A 14299-nucleotide genomic window follows, 5' to 3' on the forward strand; every position below is an offset into this window, starting at 1 on the left:
AGATGTTTCTCAATGCAGCTAATCTGCATCCTAATAAGTGAGCAGGAAACTAATCAACTCATACAGTTCTGCCTGTCAGTCTCTCTCTCAATCTCTGTCCCACACACACAAACTCACATTCACTCCACACTTGGAGACTTTCATGCATAGACGGCCCCTCCTGCTTTCCTTCCCATCACCCATCATTTTATCCTTCTTTCTAATTCTGGAGTTTATGACTTCTCCCATCTCCTCCCTCTTCAGCAGTAATCATCCATCCATCTGTCCACCAAGCAACCACTTTGCTTCTTACAGCTTAATGTGGATCCACTCTGCTTTGTGTAAAACTTGGCAGTCATGCACGTCCTTATAATAAACCTAAAACAGACAGAATATATATGGAACGGTCTTTCAATGAAGGGTCATGTTAATCACAAGAAAATGGAAACTAAATTGTTTTTTAAGAGATAAGAAGCTTGACAACACATAAGATGAATTAATGCCATGCAGACATGTTACGTTACATGTCCATGATTAAAGTAACAGAAAGAGAGAAATAAAATCAATTAATATACAGCTTGGCTAACAGTATAATGTGAAAATGCCTTCTCCTGTCATTCTAAATAAATTTATGTAAATAGAATATCAATATGGTTCTCCTCCCAGCAACAACTTTATGTTTCGTGGTATTTAACTGACCAATTGGCAGAGAACTGCAGAGTTAGAAGTTTAGTGAATAATTTAGCATTATTAATTTCAACAATCCCTCTATAGGAATTCTGCAATCTAAATACATGTGCAAAAGGGCCAAAAGCAAAACTCAAATAATTTGTCCAAACCTTATAGGAGGACCGTCCAGAAAGAGGAGTGGCTGTGGCTTTGCATCTCCACCAGGTGTTACACTGACTTATCAGAATCTGGAGGGATGAATGAGTTTTCTATTCTTCTCTCATTTGTTAGATCATTATACTGTAACACATAAATGATCCACAGCAGACGTTTACTTCTTAATAACGATGATGTGTAATTCCCTCCTAGAGTGAAATTCTCCCCTTGTTTGCTTTACTGTGTGCAGATCAGCCCTGTTCAAAATCAACTGTCCAACATATCACAAAAAAAATGCTAAAAGATTCTAGTTATAGTCTTGTAAACAGTGAACCCAAAAGATTCACAGTGATTGTCAAATCACAGTGTGAGACTAGGCTGAGACTTAAAACTCTAAACATTTGTCTTTAGATGTGAGCTGGTAGTTTTCTAGAGTCTTTTGCAAATCTTTTAAAAGTCTTCAGGTGTAAGCCCAGCATTAAACACAAGTGCTGTGTATAGGTGGGTGCACATGCAACACACTGTTGGAAGCTTAAAATGATTGTATTTTGATTGTGTAAAGGATATTAAGATTTGTTTATCAAAGCAGGTACAATCAACACCAAACAACAAAACATGATTATTTCAAACATAAAAGTCCCAGTAACACACTATCTTCCAACACACAGACACAAAAACAATCCAATTATGTACAATTTTTAACCCAAAAAATATTTTAAAAGAAATTCAAAAATTGCTTTTCAATCATTTCAAATGAGGGGAAGTTTTCCAAGAATGCTGTAAAATGCATTTCATTTGGAAATGGTGAGAAAACATCCTGCCTGTAACTCTGCTGCTTGCATGGTGTCATGTCACTTCAGTGGGTGGTTTTTTTAATATGGCCCAGGAAACATTTGTATTCAGACTGCTAAACCAATATGGATAAATCCATCCCAAAAGATCCCATAATCACAAAATCATATCTTACCTTTGCTGTTTTTTATGTTAAAACTTTTATTCCAGCTAAAAAAAATTATATAATTTATCAAAAAATAATATATATATCATGAAGGTTCTGGTAGTTTAAATGAAGATGAAAGCAGCTTCCCTTTCGGCCAGTACACCACTCGGTACAACACATATGGGGATTGTGCCCTCGTGAAATGAACCTGAAGAGGTTTTTATTTTATCAACATGCCTGCTAAGGGCCTGCATGATCTGCAGCAATCTTATTTGCCTTGGCAGGCGTGTTAAAAAAAACACCTTCAGGTTGGTCTTGTGAGGGTGAAATCCCCAAACTTACGTGTTGTTCCCTCGTTTCTCTCCTGCAGGGAACATTGATTATTTCCATAACCTCCAGTTTTATGAAGTCTTCACTTTTCTTATGATATACTATGTTGGTTTTAACTTCTTTCTGGATGCTCGTGGTGTTTTTAAGGAAGATTTTTGTGGCTATCCTTTGATTCTCCCGACTCCGACCACTGGTATAAGTGAATATCAAAATTTGGCTTGATAGTGGCCAGCTATGTTTCTGAGATATTTACCTGCTTAACACCTTAATTAATACATTTACAAAACTGCTCAGGATCACTAATTTAGCTTCTACTTTTGCACAGTTCCTCATCCGACATTATTTCACTAATTCCTAAGTGAATAGGGCTGCTATCCTCCTGGTTTTCACTGAAAGTAATGTGTTTATCTTTTAGGAGGAGATAAACATTTACTGTACATTTACTCTGACACAGTAACACATACTGTATACTGATTCTGACACTTTAATCTCACATGTCTTGGTCTTTCTTTTAGACCGAGATTATACTTACATACAGACCTGGTAGTTGTGAATTTATTCTTCATTTTGTTTGGGTATGTCGTTTCAGACAAGAGGCAGGGAAAAAGGCCTTGTCAAGAAGAGGTTAAAGCCCTTGTGATAAGATAACTGAGGATTCATGTTAGCACCAGATCTGAACTGCCACACTGATAGAGTGAAGATGATCAACAAAGTGACTTGACACAAATGAAAAGAATTTGGGCTGTATCATTTCTTTTGAAATGGGTCCTTCTTTGCATTGTTGTAATCAGTAGGCTTCTGTATGTGAAGGGGACTGGTCCTATCAAGCATAGTCCTGACAGAGAAGGACACTAAACAGAAGGAAGGACAAGGATGCAATAAAGCTGGCTCACTGCAGAAATGTATATGAATTATACCTGAACACCAAGGCAGCGAGGTGACTCATTACACCACCTAATGCAGTAAATGAGTGTTAAAATGCTCATCCAATGTCTGTCACTGTGCACAGAAACAAATATTTTCTTAGTAATCTGTATATGCTGCAGCCTGTAAAAAGCTGGAAGCTACAGTAAGTTTACTATTACCTCCCAAATATCTTTTACAGGGATCCTCAAGGTCTGGACTCCAGTCCGGATCCGGACAGCGAGGCACATCAGTCCAGACCCAACCCAACTTATATTTAGAATTACAAAACGCTATTATCTAAAGTCTTTTTCAAAATGAATCTTCCATAAATAAATAAATAGTTTATAATGTGAAATAAAGTGTCCCTGGATATTATTCATGGTGATCTAGTGATAATGACTCTTCATTTTCATGTTTTACCGTCTCGTCCATAAAGACTTGACTGTCTGTAACACCTAGACTGTATGGTGACAGCCAACCTGCCCTCTGTCTGTGAAACAGTCTGGAGGACATGAGGGTGGGTGCTATAAACGACAGGAACCAGCAGCCTATCAGTACGCAGAGGTTTGTGATGTTAGAGCCAATCAGAGGCAGAGTAGGGCGGGCATTTGTAACAACACTGCAGGCAAAAAACTAAACGAAACCGGTGCCACGTGTCCCACTAGGCTTGATGCACTGTTTTTGACTTCATGTCACTTGAAGTTAAGAAGTTAAATAAAAAAACAAAATAATTAAGTTGTGTTCATGTTTATGTTGTTTGTCATTCTGAATTTTCTCCAGAATGTGGTGAATTTAATTTATATTAAATATTTTTTTAAGTTTTTGTTTATTTGTAATATTTTAGTTGTTATTATTATTGTCATCATTTTGTATATTTATACATGAAAGAAAATACTGTGAAAAAGTTTGATCCAGAAATGTGTTTTTGCAATTTTTTCTGGACCTCAAGCCTTCAACGGAGAATAGATATGGATCTTTGAAAAATAAGTTTGAGAAATCCTGATCTATCGTATCTTTTCTAAAGTATTATCAGATATTCAGTGGACCATATGAGAACAGAACCCAAATATCCACTAACACCCGTTTATTCTCTTCAGTGGGAAAGAATACAACTGGCATTCACTACTGTTAAAGGACTCAGTTGTAGTCGTGGGTATTTATTTGCTCCAGCTCAGACTGGGATAAACTTACGGTAACAAACATGATAACTGTCTAAGTGGTACGCTTACAGCTGCACAAGTGACCACATGAGAAGAAACTACTTTGGAGACCTCGACAAATATAAAGGGACAAATTAAATCTATTTCAACAGTGTACTCTGCTCTGTGTGAAAAGCTTAGTGACTTTGTCTTTTCCTATTTAAGTGTCCATCTTGTGCACTATTACTCATCCAATGAAACAACAGCTTTATACTCCAAGAAGTAAGTGTATGAAGTTACGTGAGATTCATTTTTTTTTATTACACAACAGATGAAAGAAGGAAATGCAAAGGAAATGTTGTGAAATCTTATATAATGACTAAGAGACAATGATTAAAGTGGTTCTGCAAGGCTGTATGTAAGCTGCATGCTCCACCACAAATACGTGATTGAATAAAAAGCAAAAATAGCAGCCTTATGGTGGCATTAAAGGAAAAGTCAGAGGATTACCACATTCATTACAATCTGACTGGAATGAACGTTGACTACCCTCTCTAAACTACAGATGTTAATCCCATAGTGGTGCTAGAAGTAAGGTCAGAGGATCAGTAAAGTCAGTGGCTTCTTCCTCCGAGAATCACAAATGCGGATAGAAAATTCATCCTAATTCATCACAAGTTGAGATAAATTTCATGGTAGCCCAAAGCAAACAGACAAAAGAACAGATTAAAGCTACCATTCCCCTGCGCCATACAATTCCCTGGACCTTAAATAACACTATGCCTTTTTGCATTTGCCTAATCTAAATGCAATAAATCCCTCATGTTAATAGTACACCATCCTTTCTCCAGTAACAAAGCTAATGAAGATTAACAGTGATAAGCAAACATGCTGTCATGCAAAGCTTGTAATATTATACGCTACATCATTTGTTATACATGCCTGGCTAACAGAAAAGTCACCACTTGGATTTCACTAAGCCAATAGGTACGAATCTCCTATTGGATAATTACTTCATGGTAATTATCTTTCAGCTGGCAATAAGTTATTTAACCCCAACTGATTCAACGAGTAGCTTCTTATATCTTAAACATCTATTTTGAAAGACACATCTGGTGGGTTGTGGAAAAGATGTTAGTTTGTTTAAGAAGTGTCAAATCATTGGCATCAAGCAGCGAAAACATCTAAGAAGATGCAGAAACTACTAAAATTAGGTTCATAAATGTCCAATGCATTGCTAAAAACTGAAAGGATAGTGGGGAAACAATCTTCCAAGAAGAAATGTGGTCAAAAAAAAATCCTGAACGATCGTGATTTGGCAACCACTTTTGGTAAAATCAAAGAAAAACAACAGAAGAACTCAGGGCTATGTGAGAACATTTCACTACGTCTGCTGATACACAGCTGCTAGCATGTAGTGTGGTGCCATAAAGTGATCTGCCGGGACGGGAAAAAAAAACTTTCTGGTTTCTAAAGTCAGGAAGGTACGTAGTGCTACTTTAAACCTTGTGGTAATCGTTCATGTACATTTTCTGTGACAAATATTTAGATTTCTGTTCTGTCAAATCCAAACATGGGTTGGAAAAGTTTATGCTCCGAGTGTGTGAGAAACAGTGTGAATGAGCTGAAACAATGAAAATAGACAGTGGGCAGTGAGGGACTGTGAAGGTGGGCTGTATGTTGGAAAGGGTGCTGCTATTTTTTTTGCCATTTTTCTATTTGCAGACTCTTTATTTATTTATTACTTTTAGTGAGTTGGAACATCTAACACAACCTGTAGATACCACCAGGATACTGACACTAAATGATATTCAACCACCTACTCTGTAGGAACCTTCCCCGGATTAGGCTGAAATAACTGATATATGGGACTGATATCATCCACCCCCCCTCTTACATTTAAGGATATTTTTACAATATTTTCTAACAGCTGTCAAATCTTCCATTTCCAGTCAAGAACTTCAAGCCTGGTGTTGAATAATAAATGCGCCAATCGCAATGGAGGTAAGGGTGCAGATGGAATGCATGTCAGGTGTGTGGATGGATACGATGTCAGACCTGCACAGGTTCAGGTCAGCTCAATGTGAAAAACCCAGCAAGAGTCCAGGCCTCTGGCAGGCAGAAAGGTGAGGCTATCATCTGATAGAAACTGTGATGGATTTATCCCGGAGAGTTCATATGCACCACAGGATCTGTGCTTTCACTCACAAACCGCACACATGTACACATACAGCAGGAGCGACACAAAGTCAATCCTCCAGCCGGTGTGGCTCAATAATGCGCCGGGGAAGGCTGAGGGATGTCATCTTGAGAAAATAGGATTCCATCTTACACAATGTAGGACTGGATCAGGCTGTCCACAAAAGACACACCTCCAGCCTACTGTCTGAAAATGAAGCTCACACGCTCAGTTTCCTTATTAAAGTGTAACACTATTAGTTATGCTATCTAAGGTGCATGAAAAGAATTGTAAATAAACTATTTTCCCTCCAGGGGTTTCAGGGGAGGTGGGAGGCTATTAAGGTGGATTTGAGCTCACATTCACAAGTGAGAGGAATGAAATGTTGACGAGGTGTAACACTTGGCAGATTCATTTATATTTTGGGTGCTTGTTGCTTGTCAGCTGGATATAGTGAAAATGCAACACACTGAACATGTATGAAATATTTACCACTAAAAAGGTTGTAACTGAAGTCAGATATTGAGGAGAAGTTTGGGAGCTGACAGCGTTTGCATCAATATGAGGGAAAAGGGAATTTTGGTGTGTGTGTGTGTGTTTCTGTGAATGTTGTTTGAAGTACTGCAGTGAGACAAGACATGGATACCGAAAAGAACAGCAGTGTTTAGAGCGATGGCACCAAAGGAATTCACGTTCAGGCATTAGGGAAGAAGACATGTCAAGGTCACACACACAGATGAGGTCAGAATAACTATAAATACACATTTATTTATTTATTTATTTATACTCTGTTTATTCTAATACAAATGAATAATAAATCATTTTGGAATTTCACTTGTTTTAAATTTAGTCCAGTTTCATGTTCTGATTTGTTAATGTTGAGTCCAAAGCACCTGGAGAGAAGCTGGATTACATTGTGCCTCCTCTGGGATGAAAGTAGTCACCAGCTGCTTCTTTCCTCCGTACCTTGAGGGGTCTTATTTACAGACGGGAAAACGTAGAAGGTTTCAAAACACATCCCCTACTTGTCATCTCAAGCTAATTACATAGACTCTCTGAGAACCATCTTTAAGGGCAAGAAAAAGTATGAAAAACAGGAAAATCAAGAGTAAGGTTTAAACTGACATGTGGAAAAACTGAAAGATGATCACTTCCTACACACATCTGAAATCACCATCTTTATTAAAGTCTAAATAATAGATTTTCAATTTACCGCTAAACCAACTATATTCATCTACAATTCATAAACACTCACCAGCCACTTTATTATGTACACCCGTGTAATTACTTGTTAATAAAAATATTTAATCAGCCAATCACATGGCAGCAATTCAATGCATCTAGTCATGTAGACATGGCCAAGCTGACATACTGAAGTTTAAAATGAGCATCAGAATGAGGAAGAAATGGAATTGAAGTGACTGAACATGGCATGCTTGTTGGTCTGAGTATTTCAGAAATTGCTGATCTACTGGGACTTTCACACACAATCATCTTTAAGGTTTACACAGTATGGTCTGAAAAGTGAAAATATCCAGTGAGCAGCAGCTGTCTGGACCAAACTGCCTTATTGATAGATGTCAGAGGTCAGAAGACAATGGGCAGACTGGTTGGAGATGATAAAAAGGCAACAGTCTCTCAAATAACCACTGGTTTCTACTAAGCTATGCAGGATAGCATCTCCACACACGTCCAGCCTTGAAGCAGATGAGCTACAGCAGCAGAAGACCACACCAAGTGCCACTCCTGTCAGCCAAGAACAGGAAACTGAGGCTAGAATTCACACAGACTCACCAAAACCAGACAACAGAAGATGGAGAAACGCTACCTGGTCTGATGAGTCTCAGAACCATTCAGAGGTAGGGTCAGAATTAGGTGGAAACAACATGAAAACATGGATCCATCCTGCCTTGTATCATTGCTGCAGGCTAGTGGTGGTAGTATAATTGTGTGCGGGATATTTTCTTGGGGTTGTAAGTACCACCTGAGCATTGTTTAAGCCTACTTGAAAATGTCCAAAATGAATCTTTTATATAATGCACCATGTCACAAAGCTCAAATCATCTCCAACTGCTTGCTTGACATGACAATGATTTCACTGGACTCCAACGGCCTCCACAGTCAAAAAAATAAATCACAGCTGGTATATAGTGGAGAAGTCACATCAGTGTATCTGTAATACCTGAGGAGCGAGAGTAGCTCCGAACTTCCAAAGAGAAATAACTGTTTAGCAACTATGACACAATAAGGCATGCACAACTCTATTTTATACTAATGAGATGAACAGCACAAATACTGCACCAACATTTTCACTGCCATGTCAAAGAAATAACTGCTTTTTCCAGAGTAAAATGATCATTTTTAAGATTGAGCCAATTACTCTACTTCCAGTCAATCAATGACAAATGCAAAAGACTGCACTACAGTGTCCCTCACAGCTTATCTTGCACTTATTTTTCCCATGAAAGGTAATATAGAGGCTTATAGTGGAGATCTAAAAGAAGTGATGAGACTGTATGTGGAATAGGCTTTTGGGAAAAGGAGCTTGAAAAACAGTAGTTTTGTGCTTTCAACAGTCTTTCTAATTTAAGCTGGAATCCAATAAAAAACACAAATGGTCTCCTGTTTTCACCACCAAGCAAAGAGCTCCAGACTAGGAAATCTAAATGATATGACAGGTAATAGTCAGGGCAATCTGCCTTCTAGTTTGGGGATAAGACTTGTGTTTAGGGATTTAATTGGTCTAGGGGAGGCTGTTACAGTTGTGTGTGATGTGGTAAAGACAGTTTGGTAAAAGGAAAACATGTTCTTGGTTCAAGTTGCCTCTTGAACCAAGAAAATTGTTTTAGACTTGTGGACAGATGAAAGGAATAGAGCAAAATGGTCACTTACCCATCACTTTTACGAAGTAGGCATCAGCTTCAAAATTGTTCTTTAAAGCATTGATCGTCAAATCTTTTTTGCCATCTGTCTGACTCAGGACCAGCATGTCAAGGATACCCTGCAAATAAAGGCAGGTATACACTGAAGAGGCAACAAGGAGAATGTATATGTGCTGATTTAAACAGAAGGGCCATATTGGAAGTAATATTCATATAATGAGACTGATAAATAAATCAGACTGCAATACAGCAGCTATACTAAACAAAGTCAGTTGTTATTGGTTTGAGTGGGGGTGGGTGCAGAAACCAGAACCTTTAAGAATAATTTTGTATTTGCAGAATTACCTGCTCATTTAGGATGTATTGTGTGGCTTTGTTGCTTGTATAATATTTTAACAAGACCTGTTTCCACAATGGATAAAAATGAAGGTGGAAATATTTGACAGTGGAGTAATGACAGTTTGTATTAGGACGTCTAAAAAAAAAGGAGCAGCAGGGCATTAAAAGACAAAGAAGTGCTTTGTCTTGTGAAATAAATAGCTGAAAAACATGGACTACAATAGGCTTTTACACAAGCTGCTCTTTGAGCTTTTAACTGTATTACTGCTAACAAATGAGCACTGAACACACTGTTCTGTCCTCGGTCCAAATCTGGAAAATATTACTTCAAAGTATAAAAGCCAAACAATTAATTTAAATCAATTTGTTAATGTCAGTGTCAACAAAAGCTTCACACACAATCCATTTTCTACAGTGGATATACCAAATATTGTTTGCTCAACCTTCTTCTCCACTTGTCACAACACTCTTTAACAGTGCAAATCCTCACAATGTTAACGCAGCAGCATCTTTAATAGACTGGGATAGAGGTAGCAGACAGTAAGAAACATAATCAGAGAGGTGGCACAAAGTGAAAACACAGATTGATGACTCACATCTTCATAGATGTCAAAGAAGGTTGCCATAGTGGCATTTTGAATGGCTCCCAAGTCTGACTGGTCCCAGTGGATGTGAAACATTCGTTTGATGGTGCTGCAGGTTGGATTGTTACAGGGGACGTTCTCCAGCAGGAACGCTCGCTGACCGCTGAGGAGACACAAAATGCACATCGTTATTTATATCAATGCTGAACAGGAAATATGTTTATCTCATCCTGTGATCAGCTACGTCACACCTACTGACAGTTTGTCAGCTGTCTGCAGGAGTTTGTTATGTCGGTACTGATGTACCGTCATATAACGATGATGATGTGCTGGAGCCAGCTTGACATTGTTATTTACAAGTTTTTATATTCTTCTCAGCTTCATGCACCCCGTTAATAAAATAACCTCAATTCTGCCTCTGCAACAAAAATGACTAAACATTGCCAAAGCAAAAAAAAAAAAAAAAAAAAAAAAAAAAAAAAGAATGAACACCTATTATGTGAACTAATTACATTTAAACAGCTCGGGGCTTTACACAACAGCTTTAAAAAAAACGGACAGTGAAACCTTTTGTAGTTAGTCTGGAAAAGTGTTCTGGTTTTACAGACTAAGGCTAGGTACACACAAAGATTTTTTTAATCTGACGTCATTTTTTCTGTTCAAGACCTCACATTTGTGCTGCGGTCCGATAATCTCGTCACAGAACAACACACAAATAATGATGCTGTCCTGCAACTGATCTAAAATGTAGTCCTCTGAAACACATACACGATGGTGGTCTTGCGACTATTATTAACAAAAAAATCCAGAACAAAAAAAAAAAAAAAAACAAGCTGGAGACAGTGTGAACATGAACTTTATATCCTTCTGTGTTCCCCAGTCAGCTCGCTCTCTGATTGGCTACATCCACGTCACAATCCACTCAGTCACAACTCGGGAAACGTTGCCTTTCCACATGTTCCGACTGTCGGCCACAACTCGTTTTGGAGCCAATTATCAGGATAAATTTGCTCGTTAATACACCTCAGACCAAATGATAAGACGTAAGATAATCGACTGTTTGCCGTCCTTGGTCGGGAAGGGACAAAATTGGGACAAAAACAGCCCGATAATCTTTATGTGTACCTAGCCTAAGGAGGCCAAGCTAAGAGGTTTTAGAATAACATTTCATTTTCTACATTTTAATGAAAAGTTTGAAGATGATAAGCCTGTGTAAATGCCAATCACTTAGTGTGTCTACAAATGTTCTCATGAAGTCGTTCAAACAATCCAAGCCTGAAATAAAGTAATAAATGTCAGTGTGTTTTACTTCATCAAATCAACACCTGAGGAGTGGTTTTAGCTCTAAGAGCGACTTGGTACAATCACAAAATCAAATTCTTCAGTCGATTTAGTTTAAGGAGTGAATTTTCTTATCTGAAAATGAAAACATTAACGTTCAATAGACTTAAAGCTGCCTTAGACTGGAGCCCAAAACAAACAGCTACATTTCTAGCTCTTTCACGACGTTTCTTTTAGGAAAAAATGAAGCTGAAAAAGTAAATAAAATGGGTGCACTCAGGGAAAACCAAGAGCTTAATTTCTGTTTTCCTCCTCAACTTAACTAGGTAAAAAGCATAGCATGCATTGGACTGTTTTACAGCTCACATTTGGCTGATTTCCTTCAGCTGAAATGAATCCCTACCATTATCACCTTTCCCCTCCCACCACTTGTCTACCTAAACTTAGTGTGTGCAGTCTGTGCCACTGTATTCCATTCTCCCTCGTCTCAGACATGTTTTAGTATTTGGAGACGGCTTTGCGAAGCTGTTTTTCAATCTTTATGGCAAGCTAAAAAAAAACAACAAAAAGGTGAGCCTAAGAATAGGGTATTTGCAAAAGCTCTCTCTCTCTGAGGATTTTAAATGACTATCCCCACCTCCAACGTAAACCAAAGTTTCTGGGGAGTGAAGGTGAACGCACACCACAAGCTGGGAAATGTGCCATCTGGTGCCTTTTAAGAACATGAGATACTGCATCAGTACCTCACATGCAGCAAAAACATTATTTAAAATAAACTTGTCATGTTTAGGAAAGAAGGTATATTAGACTTAAAAAACTGGAACGAAAAAGTGTGTTTCTTGAGTATAAAACTATATAAAACAGTGATGGATAACAAATTATAATGAATATCACTGTCACACTGACAAACCATAGTTCATGCTTCATATAGTGACACATACAGATGTAATTTCTCATGTTTACACGCCACTATCAAACATTGGGCCTAATTCACTAATATTTTCTTACCAGTCTTCTTAAATTTGCTTTTAAGTTGTACTTAAGAAGTTTTTTTTCTTTTTACAAAAACCTTACGTCATATTCACAAACATGTTTATAGACTGCAAAATTGTATGTGTCTTTCCTTTTATATTGATGAACGCCAATCTCTGTAAGTGGAAGGGGGATGCTAGCTGGCCCCAGTCTGTATATAAACGCAAAAAAATGCCCATAAAAGGTCAAGACTTACAGACCCTGTGCAAAGGGAAAGCGGTGAGACACGAGGAAAAATTACAGAAAGCCAAAAGAATGAATGAAAACAGAAAATAATGATAAAGATGTGCGCTGAGACCTGATGGTCCCCTTTTCTAAAATAAATAACTTGGTTATAAATAATCCCACACTGAGCTTTAAATCATATAAAAGCAACGTTATGTACAAACGGGTCACTAATCATCATTAATTATTATTCATCATTCAGATTCAGGTGTTAATGTGCAAATCCAATGTTTTTCAGAAACCCGATTGTTTTGCGTGGTTGTTACCATTTATTAAATTTAACCTCCATCACACTTTAGTGTGAACTGTACACAGGCCTCAAGTGACCCACATGTGCAGAGTAAAGGCCCTTTGAAGGCAGATTTATACTCGCGCGGCGTCTATGTGCGGTCGTTTCCGGCGTAGGTGATGCTGGTGTTGTGTTGCAGTTTCTCCTCCTAATCTGAAGGTGGCGGCAGGGGTGGTATCGGCCGGTAAACTCACCAGGTCGGACTTCTTTTGATGGTTCACTTCGGTTTGGTAGGTATTTTCTGTTTTATGTATGGTTCGGTATCTTTGTTAGCTTGTGTAAGAAAACAAACAAATAATTCGATCAGCCTCTCATCATCTTCATCCACTGGTTATTGTTTTTAAAAATGGTGGTTACCACACAAATTCAGCAAGAAGATTTAAATCCCAACCCGTGATCCCAAACTGATCAATCACAAAGGAGTACCTCTGCATAACCATTTGCGTAGCAGGGATGCATGTCAGGTCTGGAAGAGGTGCGCATGGAGACTCTCTGGAGCTACACTGAGCCTACGGCGGTAACGCAGACACCATGGGAGTATAAATCTGCCTTTTTGCTCCCTTACGCATGTAAATAGCCATGTCTGTTTCAAATGTTGTTATACGTCGCCATACTCCCATGCTTCTTTTGCGTTGTCATGGTTGTTCAGTAAATTCTTCCACTAGTAGGCAGTGCTAAGATCAGAGTTCACTCCTGCTAGCCGATGTCGGTTTCAGACACCGTTTGGTGGCAGCAAAAAACAACTATAAAGTTGTTTCCAACCACCTTACATGCCCTAAACACTTGCGTATCCTTTCTTCAAAAGCTCACACAATTTCTACAGTTGTCCTCATCTTCATTCTACATCTGCTTGAACTGAGTGAAGTTAAGGTATGTGTGGATGTGGAGTTGATATCCATCATGCTTGTTTCTTCCACGCTTTGCATTTGATCTTGCTGGATTTCTGACATCTGTCCCACTTCAGTGACGTATAAATCAGATGAAATGTGACATAACCGTTCATACTGAGGTCGCTTTGAAGTTGATCGAAAGTGTACTAGATTTAGTACCGCACCTCAAAGTAATCTGGGTTGGATTTAAAAAAAAATAAAAAATCATATTTGTGCTGTTCAAACTGTCAGAAAAGATCAGATGTGGGTCACTTATGGGTTAAAAGCGTTGGGTTTGAGCCACCTTTACCTGCAGTGTGAACAGACACAAACAGCGAACCTGCAGTCTGGTCTGTGATATTGCTGCAGAGTCACTGAAATATTTTAAATCCCTCTTGACGCATTTTTAATTGACTAGTTTTTATCACAAGCTGACCTAAACATTTTTCTTTAACTGTCCTAGTCGCCGTCTAAGTTGTTTTTTAATTCGTTTTTGTTTT

The 14299-nt window shown here is 38.3% G+C and overlaps 1 protein-coding gene across 1 annotated transcript in view; it reads right to left on the reverse strand.

Annotated features, from left to right (window-relative positions):
• The window catches only part of itfg1 (integrin alpha FG-GAP repeat containing 1), a 174624-nt gene that overhangs the window by 77168 nt on the left and 83157 nt on the right, over positions 1–14299 (reverse strand). Inside the window, exons 11-12 of the mRNA XM_041997200.1 lie at positions 10116–10266; positions 9191–9299 (exon numbers count right to left, since the gene is read on the reverse strand). Coding sequence (XP_041853134.1) covers positions 9191–9299; positions 10116–10266 — 260 coding nt within the window. The remainder of the gene's footprint in view (positions 1–9190; positions 9300–10115; positions 10267–14299) is intronic.

Source organism: Melanotaenia boesemani, chromosome 1 (assembly GCF_017639745.1).
Source record: "Melanotaenia boesemani isolate fMelBoe1 chromosome 1, fMelBoe1.pri, whole genome shotgun sequence".
NCBI lineage: Eukaryota > Metazoa > Chordata > Actinopteri > Atheriniformes > Melanotaeniidae > Melanotaenia > Melanotaenia boesemani.